The 14,254-nt window shown below is 51.6% G+C and overlaps 1 protein-coding gene across 2 annotated transcripts; it reads left to right on the top strand.

Annotated features, from left to right (window-relative positions):
- Positions 1-4,718: 4,718 nt before the first annotated feature.
- On the top strand, positions 4,719-13,878 carry Pgpep1 (pyroglutamyl-peptidase I). 2 transcript variants are annotated; one of them, XM_051178116.1, is made up of 5 exons: positions 4,719-4,782; positions 7,445-7,497; positions 11,237-11,353; positions 12,580-12,812; positions 13,242-13,878. In XM_051178116.1, the coding sequence occupies exons 4-5, from the start codon at positions 12,607-12,609 to the stop codon at positions 13,432-13,434; spliced, it is 399 nt and encodes a 132-aa protein (XP_051034073.1). In that variant the 5' UTR covers positions 4,719-4,782; positions 7,445-7,497; positions 11,237-11,353; positions 12,580-12,606; the 3' UTR covers positions 13,435-13,878. The 2 variants fall into 2 exon arrangements, with proteins under 2 accessions (XP_051034073.1, XP_051034072.1); XM_051178115.1 differs by lacking the exon at positions 4,719-4,782 and adding an exon at positions 5,152-5,273.
- Positions 13,879-14,254: the final 376 nt, after the last annotated feature.

Genomic DNA, 14,254 nt, shown 5'->3' with positions numbered 1-14,254 from the left:
ACTCTGGGTCTGTGCCAGGAATGAAGGAGTAAAGGTGGGCCCTTAGTTCTTGACAAAGTTTGTGATCTGTTACAAACTGTCACAGGCAGTTCTGGCTGAGGCCCTGAGGTGGGAGCTATAGGCTGCACTTGCCCTGTTTCCTCAGGGTGTTCAAAATGTTCCAGATAGTGGGGCTGTGGGAGTGTGGCCTGGTGTCCTTTTACTCCAGGCCTCCAGGGAAGGTCTGAGTGATGCCAAGCAGGTTGTCAAACAGCTCAATTGGACCCTTGTTTCCAGGGGAATGATAAATTCAGACTAGGAACTGAAAGCATGTGCCATCAACACACCAGGACATCTATGTCTACTCCACACCCAGGTGTTGCCAGGTGTTGAAAATAGGGTGTCAGACAGCAGCACACATAAGACCCCCAAACCTGCCTGGGGCAGAGAGATGGTTCAGGGGTTAAGAGCACTGGATGCTCTTCCAGGGGATGTGGGTCCCAGCACCCACATGATGGCTCACAGCCACCTGTACTAACTCGAATTGGGGGTCAGAATCGATGCCATGCTCATTCTGGCCTCAGGCATCCGCAGGACTCCCCCCACAAACGTATAATTAAAGGTCCTTGCCAGCATTATTTAGGGAAGAGGGGGCTGGGCACAGAGAGGAGGGAGATGGCTCAGTGGATAGAAGTGATTGCTGTGAAAATCTGAAGACCTGAGTTCAAATCCCAGGACACATGTAAAAAGCCTGAAGCACTCATCTGAAATCCCAGCACTCTGTGTGCTAAAATGGAAAGTAGGGACCGCCAAACCTGCCAGAAGCAGCTCACACATGGTTAAGCTTGGAGTACAACTGTGGGGGAGGGAACCAGATAGATGCTGCTTTGGTGTAGTTGAGGCATGACCTGACATGCAGAGTGCCGTGGGCACAGCAATGCACACCTGTCATCTCACATTCTGGAAAATAAGTTTGAGGCTAGCCTGAGCTACATGAAATCCTGTCTCAGTAAAATCAAAACAGAACAAAAAACAAAAAATAGTAAGAAGAAAACACAGGAGCTTTAGTTTGCAGTCTGCTCCACTCCCAGACAAATATCCTTTGGCCCCTTCCCAAGGAATATGCTGTCCTAGGCATAATGACTTGGTTTTAGTACAGAGGGCAATGACTCAGAATGGCACAGGTGGAACCCCGGCTTGCCCATGAAGATGGCACAGTTGCTGGCTTCCTCAGAAGGACTTTGACCAGGAGGGCCCCTCCCAAATGAGATGCAGGTGTCCTGGAATTTCCAGAAAACCTCACCTGATGCTTCTATGTGGCCCCAGCTTCCACTGAGTGTCCCCCAAGAAGGTGACACACCAAGCAAGCAGGCCAGACCAGGAGAGGGGGCTCAGAGTCACCAAGCAACGCCACATTGGATAGGGTAGTCTGTCCTGAGATCAACATTAGCAGATGATGGGAACAGGGTCAGTATAAGTAACAGTTTCTCATTCCCACCCTTAGCATCTGGGTTTAAATTAGATATAACGATTTACAAAATTGTTTTCATTGCTGTCTCATAATATATCTAATACTCTGAGCCGCAGCCCAGCCTTTCTCTTTTCTTTGGTTTGTTGAAGCCCAGGGCTATGACACACAGTGGGGTACTGGGGAGGAGCTTCCTTCGCCACTGGACTACTGGGTGTGCCTGGCACCCCATCTGTACTGACTGGCTTCCCTCCCTCCTCCCTCCTTCTCCATCCTTCCTTTTTTCCTTTTGTTCATTCTTTGTGACCCAGAGTTAATGAGTGTCTGTACCAGAGCATAGATGCTGTGACACTGAAGATAATGCCTCTCGCTCCAGCAGCTACAAACTGCCTGGAGACCCTCAGGTTCCCTGGGCTTCCTTGGGCCCTTCTTTGTGTTCACCCTGGTAGGGTAATTTCATGTGTGTGCACAGAGACCATACAGGGTCTTCTTCCTCTATTGGTCTCCACCTCAGTTTTTGAGGCACAGTCTCTTTGAGTCCAGAGCGCTCTGATTGTCTGGGCTGGCTGGCAAGCCCCAGGGACCCTTCGGTATCCACCCCCAGTGCACAGCCATACATGGCTGTTTATGTAGGGAATTCAACTCAGGCCCTTACCCTTTGGGGCCACTGTACCCCCTTGAGCTATCTCCCTCATACCTGCCCCTTGGGGAGTTGTGCTCCATCGTTGGTTGGAGGCCCTCTGAGTACCTCAGGGTTATGGGGTGAAGGTGTGGTTGGCCTAGGCCCTGGGTGAGTTCTGAGTGTCCCCGAGGCTGCCAGAGACCAAATGGCTGTGCCTCGTGGGGCCTCCAGCTTGGATTTGCACACTGGCCTCCCCCCATGTCAGCCCCACAGCAGACTCTGCAAATGCCAACAGCAAGCAGTTCAAATGTCCAGAAAAATGCTCAGCCTGGACTATAGGAGGGTTTCTGGAAGTTAGATAGAAGCTAGGTTGTAGTGAGATAGTCCTTCTGTGGCACTGACCACGCCCATTGGGGGTGGAGCCATGGGCGGAAGTGACCTGTGGAAGGAGGTCAGAGAGAGAACCGGGAAAAGCTCTCTTGCTGGTGTGACTGGACAGGAGAGCATCGGGTTGAATTTCCTGGTGTTCATCTGTCTAGGTTGTAAGTTGTTTCTCCCTGAATAAACATCTATTCGGCCTATTTGTTTATCCTGATCCTTATTTAACCGCGATATCTGGTGTCAGAAGTAGGATTAGGATTTTCACGGGACCTGGGTTTCACCCAGGCGGCAGAAGCCACTCCCCTACCCCACCTTCCCCAACGGGCAGGGTTTAACCAGGTGGACTCACCACAGCTTTGGGACATTTGCCTCTAACCAGGTGGACTCACCACAGCTTTGGGACATTTGCCTCTTCCTTACGGCAAAGGAGATCTTTGCCGCCAAAGCGGACCTGAGAAGGCACTTAACGCTTCTCATTTTTTGCCCATTTCCGCACTGCACTTTGCATTCACGCAGAGCCGCTCAGCACCCGCCCTGCTTGCGCGTTTAGTCTTGTGTTCCCAGTAATTCCACAAGTCTCCTCTTAACAAACTTTAACCGTGATACTAGGTTCCTTGGGAACTTGTGAAGCTGGCTCCTCTCTACTAAAAGGAGTCATTTCCCTATGGCTAGCCATAGGGACACATGGCTACCTGTAGTGCCTATCAGCATGTTGGAGCCCATGGTGGCCTCTGGGTCCCTCAGTACAAGTCCATCCTAGCCTCCCTTCCCTCCCCTAAACTCTGTCCAAATACCCATTTTCTTTATAACTCTGCACTCTCTCTCTTTCTCTCTCTCTCTGACCCATTCTCTCTCTCTCCCCTCTCTCTGCTCCTGCTCTGTTTCTCTATTCTCTATCCCCTGATAGTCTTCTCTATCACTGATAGCCTTGGACATGTCCAGGCTACTTATTTGTCTCTCTGCTCTGGACACTGCAGATGTCTCTATGTTCTCTCTCTGGATCTCTTTCCCTGTGGAGCAGTCAGTCATGTTGTCAGTTGATATACCAGGAGTCAGGGAAAGAATGTGTGGCTGGTGCATGGGCTCAGCCCCCCTCCATGGTCCTGGAACATGGGGGTCACAACTCCTTGGAACTCCATGCTTGTGGCTTGCAAGGCCCAGCCTTGCCTCTGGGGACACCGCTAGGGGGCTCTGTTTCTTTTTTTCTGTTTTTTTTTTTCTTCTTCCTTTCTTCTTTCTTCTTCTTCTTCCTCCTCCTCCCCCTTCTTCCTCCTCCTCCTTCCTCCTCCTCCTCCTTCTTCTCAATAGATAACAGGCTGTGCCCAGTGGTAGCGTGGTCAAACTACCCTCCGACAGGAGTTCGGAGAAATAGATGAAAGGAACACACCGCAGTAACGAATATAGGGCTTCTGGGAGAGAATGGGTGGGCAGACAATAGAGGTGACAGCCAGGGGAGGTTCGGGTGGGGGTTGAGGGTGGGAAGGAAGCTTCCTTTAATGGAGATGACAGTTGGAGAAGGCCCGTTAGGAGGAAGGCTAGCCTGCGAACAGCCACGTGTACGGCTGAGCAAAGGCCCTGGGGTGGCGTGTGACCAAAAGCCACCTAGGAGAAGTAGCGGACCTGGGGCCAATTAGCTTCCTTGAGCAAAAGCACTGGGTGGGTTTATGCTTCCTCCTGAGCCTCTCCCTCAGCCTCATGCTAGAGTGACCCCTCTGTCTCCCATCAGCTCTGATCCACGCTCCAGTGTCTTTGTTTGTAATCAAAGGGTTCCCGGCTTCCCACGTCCAAACTGTTATGAGAAGTAGGCATACAGTCTGCGTTTAACGGACGATGACAAAATAAATGATCAACCCGTCCTCATCTAGTTGGCCCTGTGTGAGAGCTTTAAGGGGCTACATCCTATAAAGTCAACGTCCCCTTCTTACAGGACTTAGTGAGGCTGGGAAGGGTGGAGAGGGGTAGTTTCCTATTGCCCCCTAGAGCGTTGGAGGCGGGGCTTGGGGCGGAGCTGGCTCAAGAACAAGTAGGGGGAGGTCCTGGAAGAAAATGGGTGTGGCCAGGCACCGGGAAGCGTTAGTCTGGGCAGGGCCGGGCTATGCTTGGAGCGGGTCCTAGATGGGGACCAGGTAGCCCCGCCTGCATCTCAGTGGCTGATAGAGCGAGGGCGGGTTTGCCTGGGCTTGGGCGGTCTTAGGGCGGGGCCCGGGGCGGAGTCTAGAATTCAGAAGTGAGAAATGCTGGAGGGCGTGACCTGAGCCCGGGACAGCCAGGGTGGGGACCAAGGGACTTTGGAAGGCTCAAGGCGGAGCTGCACTGGGATGGACAAGCGAGGGTACGTGACCTGAGCCTGAAGAACTCAACGATGGGTAGAGGCATGGCTTGGGAGTCTGGGGCAGTGGGAGCCTGACCAGGCCTGAGAGAAGCTTTGCACGGCTCAGGGCGTGGTGGTGATCGGGGGCGCGGCTGGGGGCGTGCCGGGTCCCATGCAGGACTTGGAGGTGGGGCTTTGGAAGGCTCGGGGGCGGGGTTGGGTAGGGGGTGTGGTTTCTAGGGGGTGTGCTCAGGGAAATGGCTGGTCCAGGGCTCTGGGTCGAAGGAGTAGCGAAGCGCTTGGGGCTCGGCGGAACCCGCGGGGACGCGCAGGGTTGCGCACAGCTGCTCGGGGGTGTGACCTGGGCGTGGCCGCGCAAGCCCAGCGTTAGGGGGCGGGGCCGGGCGGCCGGGCGGGGCTCGCGGGTCGGCGTCCGCTCCAGTCTCCGCATCCGCGGTTCTAGTGAGAGTGTCCCGCCATGGAGCATCCGCGGAAGGCGGTGGTGGTGACCGGTAGGTGAGGCCGGGCCGTGGGCGGCGGGGTAGGTGCTTGCGGTTGCCACAGCTTTGCAGTCTGTCGCCGCCCGCGACAGCACCGTTCGGTCCTGGTGACCTGAAAAGTCCGAGGTCCCGCGGCCGGGAGTTCGGGGTGCAAGGAGATGGGATGCAGGTAGAACCTCTCCTGCGCTGCAGCCCCTCCCCGCCCCTCCAGAGCTCCCTGACCTCGGGGACAAAGACTAATTTATGGCCAGGAAAAGTCCAGGTGACACACAGTCCTCTTAACAGCCTGCATTGTTGGGGAACCTGCAACACGGATTAGAGCAGGTTGAGGGCCTGCATCAACCTGACCCCAGAATGACCCAGGGACTCTTGAGCACAGTTCCTACTGTAACCAACACCCCCGGAAGCTAACTGTACTTATTTCCTGAAATGCAGCCTGGGGCCACTTGGTAGAGTAACTCTGCCAGGCCTTGGATAAGGGCACTCCTACAGGTGTTTTGTTACTGAGGAAGGTTATGGCTGTAATTCCTCGTAACTGGAGGAAGCTGCTTCCCTGCTGGACAGGTGTCAGTGGCTGTGTCCAGATCCGTTGGAGCATTCTGGTGGGCGGTGTGTGTGTGTGTGTGTGTGTGTGTGTGTGTGTGTGTGTGTGTGGTTTATTTGGCTGGTTGGTTTGTTGAGAGATTCTATTGCTCTGGCCCACCAACCTGGAACTTACTCTGTGACCCAGGCTGGCTACAAACTCTGGGTGATTGTTTAGTCTCACAAATGCCAAGATGAGCAGTATGTGCCACCATTTCGAGGTGACCCCAGAATGTAGTCCCTACCTGCTGTCCTGAGGTATGGTGGCCATCTCTAACACTGGCTGCAGGTGGGCAGCTTACCACCTGAGGTGTGATTGCATGATCATGTCATGGCCAGAGGTCAGACTTGGGTGTGACTCCTCAGAGTCCATCCAGTTGAGTTTTTGAGAAAGTGTCTCTTATTTGGGAGCCAGTCAGGTGATGTTTCCTAACCTGTGGGTTATGATCATTTCACAGGGTCTTATAAGACCATTGGAAAACACAAATATTTATATTATTATTCAAAACAGTAGCAAAATTACAGTTATGAGGTTGCAACAAAATAATTGTATGGTTGGGGGTCACCACAGCATGAGGAACTGTATTAAAGTTCCCAGCATTAGGAAGGATGAAGACCGCTATACTAAGACTTGCCTATTATGCTAGATTGACTGGCCACAGCCCTGGGGATCTATCTGGCTCTACTGTCCCAGCTCTGGGAGTACAAGTGTGTGTCACCACACTGTGCTTGCATATCTTGATGTAGGTCTGAACTCAGGTTCTTTTGTGACAAACATTTTACACAATGAGATATTTATTTTAGAACAGCATCTCGTGTAGCCTGGATTAGCTTGAAACTCACAATTCTCTCTCCTTGGCCTCTAAGACACTACATCTGAGGTGTGTGCCATAGCACCCAGAGCCAGGAGCTGGGTGGGATGTTTTTTATTTTCCTTTTTTGTTTTCTCAATATATAAGGTTTTTGGCAACTCAGTGGCTAGAAGAGGTAGGCCAGCTTACTCAGTATGGATCTGAATCCCGCATTTCACTCTCTATCAGTGAGACTTCAGTGAGTTAGTGCCTCTCTGCTTCAAACCTAATGCCACAATGCTTTAGTCTATCTTACTCAGAGATGGGGCTTGGAGGGTAAGTGACCAGGAGCCTGCAGCTGTTCAGGTAACCTGGCCTGGAGAGACTCCCCCACAGCCTCTGAGAAAATCCCCAAGTAGATGACGACTTGAGTAGTGGGAACCCACAATACTGGGTTCCTGGATTCGGACAACAGCCTGGCACAGACAATCAGAAAATAGCCATAGTTCACATCCTGGCTGGAGAATGAAGCAGCAAAGGGAAAGGCCCTCTTCCTGTGAAGCCCTAACAGATAAGGAAGCCAGGCATGGCAGCCTGTGTCTATCATCCCAGCACTCAGCAGGTGGAGACAAAAGAATTTCCTTTAGTCCCAGGCAGCCTGGAATCCATAGGTGGTCACTGCCCACCACTGCCTTACTGGGAAGGACTGGCTAGGTGATAAAGTAGTATGGAGGTGTGTCAGGGGATGGGGAATGAGATTTCAGAACTCTGGGTGGGAAGAGAGAGTAACATTGCTTTTTCTGTTTTCAGGGTTTGGCCCTTTTGGGGAGCACACTGTGAACGCCAGCTGGATTGCTGTCCAGGTAACTCTGGACTGGGAGGGGAGCCCACTCTAGAGCTGAGTGTCTTTGTGTGCCTTTAAACACAATGTAAACATCCCAGATGAGACTCAATCCAGCTCATGTGTTGAGTGCTTTTTTTTCACCTGTTTTTTTTTCTTTTAGTAATTGTATAACTTAGGCTAACTCATGATCTTCCTGCCTCAGCTTCCTGAGTACTAGAATCAGACCTGGTTGAAAACCTTTTCCCTTGGCCTGGTGCTGTGGTGCACACCCTTAATCCCAGCACTCAGGAGGCAGAGGCAGTTGGATCTCTGAGTTGGAGGCCAGCCTGGACACCAGCGTGAGTTCTAGAACCGCCAGGGCTGCACAGTGAGAACCTTGCTAAAAAACAAAACTAACTTGAGAAGGCTGGGTCTGCCCTGGTCTGTGCTGCTTGAGAGCAGACAGGCATTATGGGCAATAGCTTAACCCCTTGGGAAGGAGGGCATTGACCCTCAGCCTCTGCACTGGGAGCCTCTGGAGGGGGTCTCTTCCCAGAGTCCCATCCAAGGAGCAATTTCACTCACTTGTGTTTCCTTGCCAGATGGGACATTCAGACAGACAGGCTAGGGGACAATTGAGTGGAGAAAGAGACAGACATTTGATTCTTAGATAAATCAACTGGCAGAGACAGCAGCCCGGCTCGGATTAATTTTAGCCCATTAGCTGTGTGATTTAAGGGTTCCATCTTCCCACTCAAGACTCCCACATCCCCTGCCACCAGCTTGTCATCATCCCCACCTCAAAAGTCAGGCTGCTTTGCCACCACCCCATTTTCTTTCCCATCTGCACTCTGCAAGCAGGATGAAGGACCCCAGGATCCCCAGGACCTTGTAGATGGGAGTGTGGCCGGGCCCCTGCTTGAACACCCACTCCCCAGAGCCCCAGACAAAAGAACCTGTGTGTCTCTGAAGACTTGTGTGTCTGGCTTTGTGTGAATTGCAGACAGGAGGCTTCACGGGCTGAGTGGACACAAAGCCAGTGTCTGGATTCCTGGGCCCCAGACGCCACTATCTGCATGTAAATAGGAAGCAAAATCAATTAAACCATCTTTCAGAATTCCCAAACCAGCTTTGGGGCTCCGAGGGGAAACCTCCATTTTGCACAGAAACCCAGACTTTTCTCATCTTATTCCTTAAAAATTTTCATTTGTTTATACATTTGTCTATTGTGTGCATGGAAAGGTACACACAGGTGGTCAGAGCACTCTGTAGGTCCTCAGGACCAAACCTGGGTTACTAGGCTTGGCCACAAGCTCTGTTACCAGTTGGACCATCTTCCCAGATGCACTGTGCTTTCTTTTTTTAAGTTTTGAGACAGACTGTCATCCTGGCTAACCTCAAACTCCTGACCCTCCTGCCTCAGCCTCCCCAGTGCTGGGATGGCATGTGTGTACCGTCATGCTTAGCACTTTTGTCTGATTGATTAATCAATCAATTTTCAGGCAGGACCTCATTCTGCAGTCTTGGCTAGCCTCAAACTCAAGGTAATTCTCCTGCCTCAGTTTCCCAGAGGGCACTTTCACTCCCAGCTTTGTCTTCCTTCCCCCAGGTTGGGGGTGGTAGACTGCACATCTTTTCCTGGAGACTCAGGTGAGTGTAAAGGGCCAGGAAACCTCGGACTTGTTATTTTGAAGTCTGTTCCTGAGTGGTGACATCCTGGGATAATTACTGCCACCACAAGTCTAGACAGACCCTCTGAGGAATAGTACCAATAAACAAAGAAGGGCTTTGTGACAAGGTCAAAGGCCTCGGTCAGATGTACCCTGCAGCCTTGCCTGATTTTGTGACAGGGTCTTTTCAGGTAGATGATCAGGAACAATGCCACAGCTGCACCCTCCAGTCTGGTGCTTTCCAGGGTGCTGAGCACTTAGCCAGGATGCAGGGGGTGGGAGCCAGGGGTCAGGGCAAATGGCAGAGTTGGATGAAGGGTGATACCCCATATCTGTGACTAGTCCCCAATACACTCTCCTTTGTCAAGCCAGAGTCCTCACAGAAAGCATGTCAGTGCTGAAGGACCTGAGTCTCCAGATGGAGGCCTCTTAGGGACATTAAACCCCCTCTTATACCCACAAATTTTCTAGGTGAAGCTCTCTGCTGCAGATTGCTTATCCTGGTCATATGAGAGGTTGGGAAGGAACTGAGGTCACAAACACCAGCTATTGTTTTGTGTGTGTGTATGTGTGGGGGGTTTCTTTAGTCTGTTTTTTCACTCTGTAGACCAGGCTGGCCTTGAACTCAGATTCCTCCTGCTTCTGCCTCCCTAGTCCTAATATCAAAGGCCTGTGCCACCAAATCTGGCTTTTTTTTTTTTTTTTTTTTTTTTTCTTTTTTTTCTCATGTAGCTCAGGATGGCTTTCAATTCACTATTTGTAAACCAGGCTGATCCTGAAGTCCTGATCCTCCTGCCTCTACCTCCTTAGTGGGGGGAGCAGGGTAGGACCAAGCCTGTCCTTTTGTTTTGACTTTTTAAAAATTAGATTTATTTTAATTATGTGTGTGTGTTCACACCTGTTAGGAGGCAGCACATGTACATGAGTGTAAGTGCCTCCAGATGCCCGAGGCCTGGGATCCCTTGCTGATGTGAGCCACCTGATGTGGGTACAGGTCCCCTGGAAGAGCAGCAAGCAAGGGCTCTTACCTTCTGAGCCTCTCCAGCCCTGTTTTCAATTTTCAACACAGGGTCTCAGTGTAGCCTAGGTTTTTCTCTTGCCCTAGCCTGTGAGTGACAGGCACATGTCTTGCTCTGCTAACTAGGGGTGGTTTGTTTTGCTTTTCTATTTTGTTAACCAGTAAAGTTCAGAAAGTCCATCAAATACAGTTGCCATGGTGATGGCTTGCCCTTTGCCTCTCCTCTGCAGTTCACCCAGCAGGTGGCGCACACCCCCTGCTCCAGCATAACCAGGAAGAAACTGTTCCTTCTGTTGGGTTTTATTCTTTCAGGCTTTTTGTTTGAGTTTAGGGTGTTTGTTGAGACAGATCTCCTTGAGCTCTTGGTCTCCCTACCTCCACCCTCCAAGTGTTTGGGCTCACAGGTGCAGTACCATACCTGGTGCTGCACCTGTGAGCCTTCCCTGCATGCTAACCGAGCATTCTACTAACTGAACTACAAGTACTGTAGCAGCCGAGCTCCAGCCCCAAACCCATGTTCTTTGGTTTGTTGTTGTGTGAGACAGTCTCACTATGTAGCCCTGGCTGGCCTGGAATTCATTATTAGAGGAGGAGGCTGAACTTAATCTAGCCTCCTGCCTCAGCCTCTTAAGTGTTGAGACAATCCTAAGCGATATGACAGTGATACCTGGCCCAGGTATTTTGTTTCAGCTGTAGAAATAGAGTGATCTGGGTCTGTCCCCAGGCCTGACATTTTCTGGGCTCCAAGCAGCCAGGCATTTCCCAGGCAGCTCTGAGGTGGTCATGGGCACAAGCAGAAGCTGCTGCTGCTCCCACCACTGCCAACTGGGGTGCTCAGTGGGTTGAGTGTGTGTAGTCAATACCTTTTTTTTTTTTTTTTTTTTTTTTTTTTTTTTTTGAGGGGGAGCAAGGTCTCATGCAGACCAGGCTATCTTCAGGTTTTCTGGGTATAGGAGGGATGACCTTGAACTCCTGATCCTGCCTCTATATTGGAGTAGCAGGCTTGCATCACACCCAGCTGAGCTGCCTGTGTCTGAAGACAAGAAGTGTTCTTGCAGCCTCCCCCACCTCACAGGTGTCTTTTCTCCCAGGAACTGGAGAAGCTGGGACTTGGGGACAGTGTGGACCTGCATGTGTATGAGATCCCTGTGGAGTACCAGACTGTACAAAGGCTCATCCCTGCACTGTGGGAGAAACACAGTCCCCAGGTGAGTGGTGCACGGGGGCACCCCTGAAGATCCCCCATCCCAGTCACTGTTCTGTCCTGTGAGGGCAGCACCCATGCCCAATGACACCTCCTTCATCAAGGCCATGCCTCCTAATCCTTCTCAAACAGTTCCTTATCCTGGTGACTAAGCACTCAAATATATGAACCTGTGGGGCCATTCTTATTCAAGCCACACCACCTCCAGCACAAACCCAGTGCCCCAGCTCCACCTTGAGCTCCATGGGAGAGAGGAGGAGGCCAGCCACTATTGCTGCCCTCTGTGTGCCAGCCAGGAATGGTTTAAGTAAGTTACAGTTAAATCCGAGTGTGTGAGGCCCTGGCATCCACCCAGCACCACCAAAGAAAGTATTAATAAAGTAATGACATTAATAAAGTCACCTCAGCAGTCAGATGTGGTGATATCCTATTTGTACAAATAAAGCATGTCTGAAGATAGAGGGTGGAATTAACCACTAGCTAACCATAGATGTCTGGAGATCCGTACAGACAGGAAGTAAGATGGCAGGGCAGAGAGGAGACAGGAATCCCATCTCTTTTCAACTGGGATGCTAGTGAGGTAAAGGTGGCTGTGGCTTGCTCCTTCTCTCTGATCTCTGTGTTTCCCCTATATCTGACTCTGGGTTGTTATTATTAAGATGTATTAGAACTTGTGTTACAGTCAGGGATTCAGGGAGAACCTGGTCTGATGACAACAGAGACTGAGACCAGCCTGGGCTGTATCAGACCCTGTCTCAAAAGCAAAACAAAAACCTGTCTTGGCTTCCTTCTTACTACCCCACAGGGCTTCGCTTCTCGGTGTAGTCCAGGCTGTCCTGGAATTCCCTCTGTAGACCAGGCTGGCCTCAAACTCAGAGGTCTGCCTGCCTGTGCCTCCAGTGTGCCACCATGCCCTGCTGCCCTGGGCTTTTTAAACAGTGACATAATATGCCAGACAGTGCTGGCTAACGCCTTTAATCCCAGCACTCAGGAGGCAGAAGCAGGTGGATCTCTGAGTTCAAGGCTAACCTGGTCTACATAGTTCCAGGATAGCCAGAGCTATACAAAGAAACCCTGACAGGGTGGAGGGGGGGCACAAAACAAAACAAAAACCCAAAACATTAAAAAAAATAAGTAATTTTATAGCAACAACAGGAAGACTCACATGCTGCTATTCCCTCTGTGTGGGTGAGTGTCTGCTCCTGTTAAGCTCCTCCCTTCTGTCCCCAGCTTGTGGTGCATGTTGGGGTGTCAGGCATGGCCACCACAGTGACACTGGAGAAATGTGGACACAACAAGGGCTACAAGGGACTGGATAATTGCCGATTCTGCCCTGGCTCACAGTGCTGTGTGGAGGATGGCCCCGAGAGCATCGACTCCATCATTGACATGGATGCTGTGTGCAAAAGGGTTACCACACTGGGGCTTGACGTGTCTGTCACCATTTCCCAGGATGCTGGCAGGTGGGGCTCTGGGCACCTAAAGGGGTGGGTGGTAGCTGGGTTTCTCCTCCAGCAGTAAGTCTGGGGGCTGAACAGCAAATGTCTTCCTGTCATCTCCGCCTTAGTTTCTGAGACAGGGTCTCACTCTGTAGCCCAAGCTGTCCTGGATGGAACTCATTAGGTAGCCCAGGCTGTCCTGAAACTCACTCTGTAGACCAGGCTGGCCTAAACTCAGAGATCCACCTGCCTCTTCCTCCTGAGTGCTGGGATTAAAGGCATGTGCCATCATGCCCAGCAAAATAAAAGTTTTAGAAAATGGAGAGAAGACTGCCAGAGTCCCCCAAATTCTTGTAAGCCCTCCCGACTCATTGGGGGACTTTCCAGAGGGTGGGTGTGGCCTTGGCCTGGAACTGACACTGTCCCTGGTGTTTCCTTTGTCCCCTGACTCAGGTACCTGTGTGACTTCGCCTATTACACTTCACTCTACCAGGGCCGAGGCCGGTCAGCTTTTGTTCATGTGCCCCCACTGGGCAAGCCCTACAATGCCGACCAGCTAGGCCGGGCACTACGGGCCATCATCGAGGAGATGCTAGGTGTCCTGGAGCAGGTGGAAGAGGACATCAGCTGTTGCCACCAGCACTGACAGCCACGCACACCCAAGTGCTGTGAGAGGAGACACAGCTGGGCCCACGGAAAGCCCTGGCTCACGTTTGCTCCTCCCCTGGTGGGCCACTCGGCAGGTGGATGGAGGGACCTCTTTCTGGATATTGTCCTGTGTCTGGGGACACAGCTATTGTGCTCAGAGGCCAAGGCCAGGGTGAGGTGGCCACAGGCTGGTGGCTTGAACACCTGCCATGCCACTACCATGACACCAACACAGCTCTTCCAGGTCTATGGACCAGAGTCAGAGCTGCTGGCCCGTAGTGAGACTCTGGACAGTTCCTGCCAAAGCCACCTGGAACATGGCTGCCATTTCTGTCCTGTCGTCCCTCACCCCCACACCCCACCTGCTCTTCCCCTCCTTTCCCTTCTCCAGTACTAGGTTAGGGAACAGAGTAATTCCCATTGTTAAAACTTCAGAAAAAGACCAACAAGTGTCTTTTCTTTTTCCTGGGGTATGATGCCCTGAAAATGCCATCATCATTTGGGTTCCCATAGTGGTCCCCTTTGCTCGGAAGAGCAGGCTGTTGTCACCACCAAGGGCCTGACCCTTCCCTGGGCCACACTGACCCTACCTTGACCTTTCTTTTCTAGTTTTATGTATTTATTTTTTGAGTCAGGGCCTCAGGTAGCCCAGGCTGGCCATTTGAACTTACTACATAACCCATTTGAACCCCTGACTCTCCTGCCTCAACTTCCTAAATGCCAGGGCACAAATGTTTGGCACTACACTGGCCCTGCCTGGCACCAGAACTGCACTGTGACTGAACTGGAGATTTTCTCTATCTTGAGATAGATGTCTT

This window comes from Phodopus roborovskii, unplaced genomic scaffold, assembly GCF_943737965.1.
Source record: "Phodopus roborovskii unplaced genomic scaffold, PHOROB, whole genome shotgun sequence".
Lineage (NCBI taxonomy): Eukaryota > Metazoa > Chordata > Mammalia > Rodentia > Cricetidae > Phodopus > Phodopus roborovskii.
The sequence above is the reverse complement of the archived record's forward strand: the minus strand, read 5'-3'. Positions and strand labels throughout refer to the sequence as shown.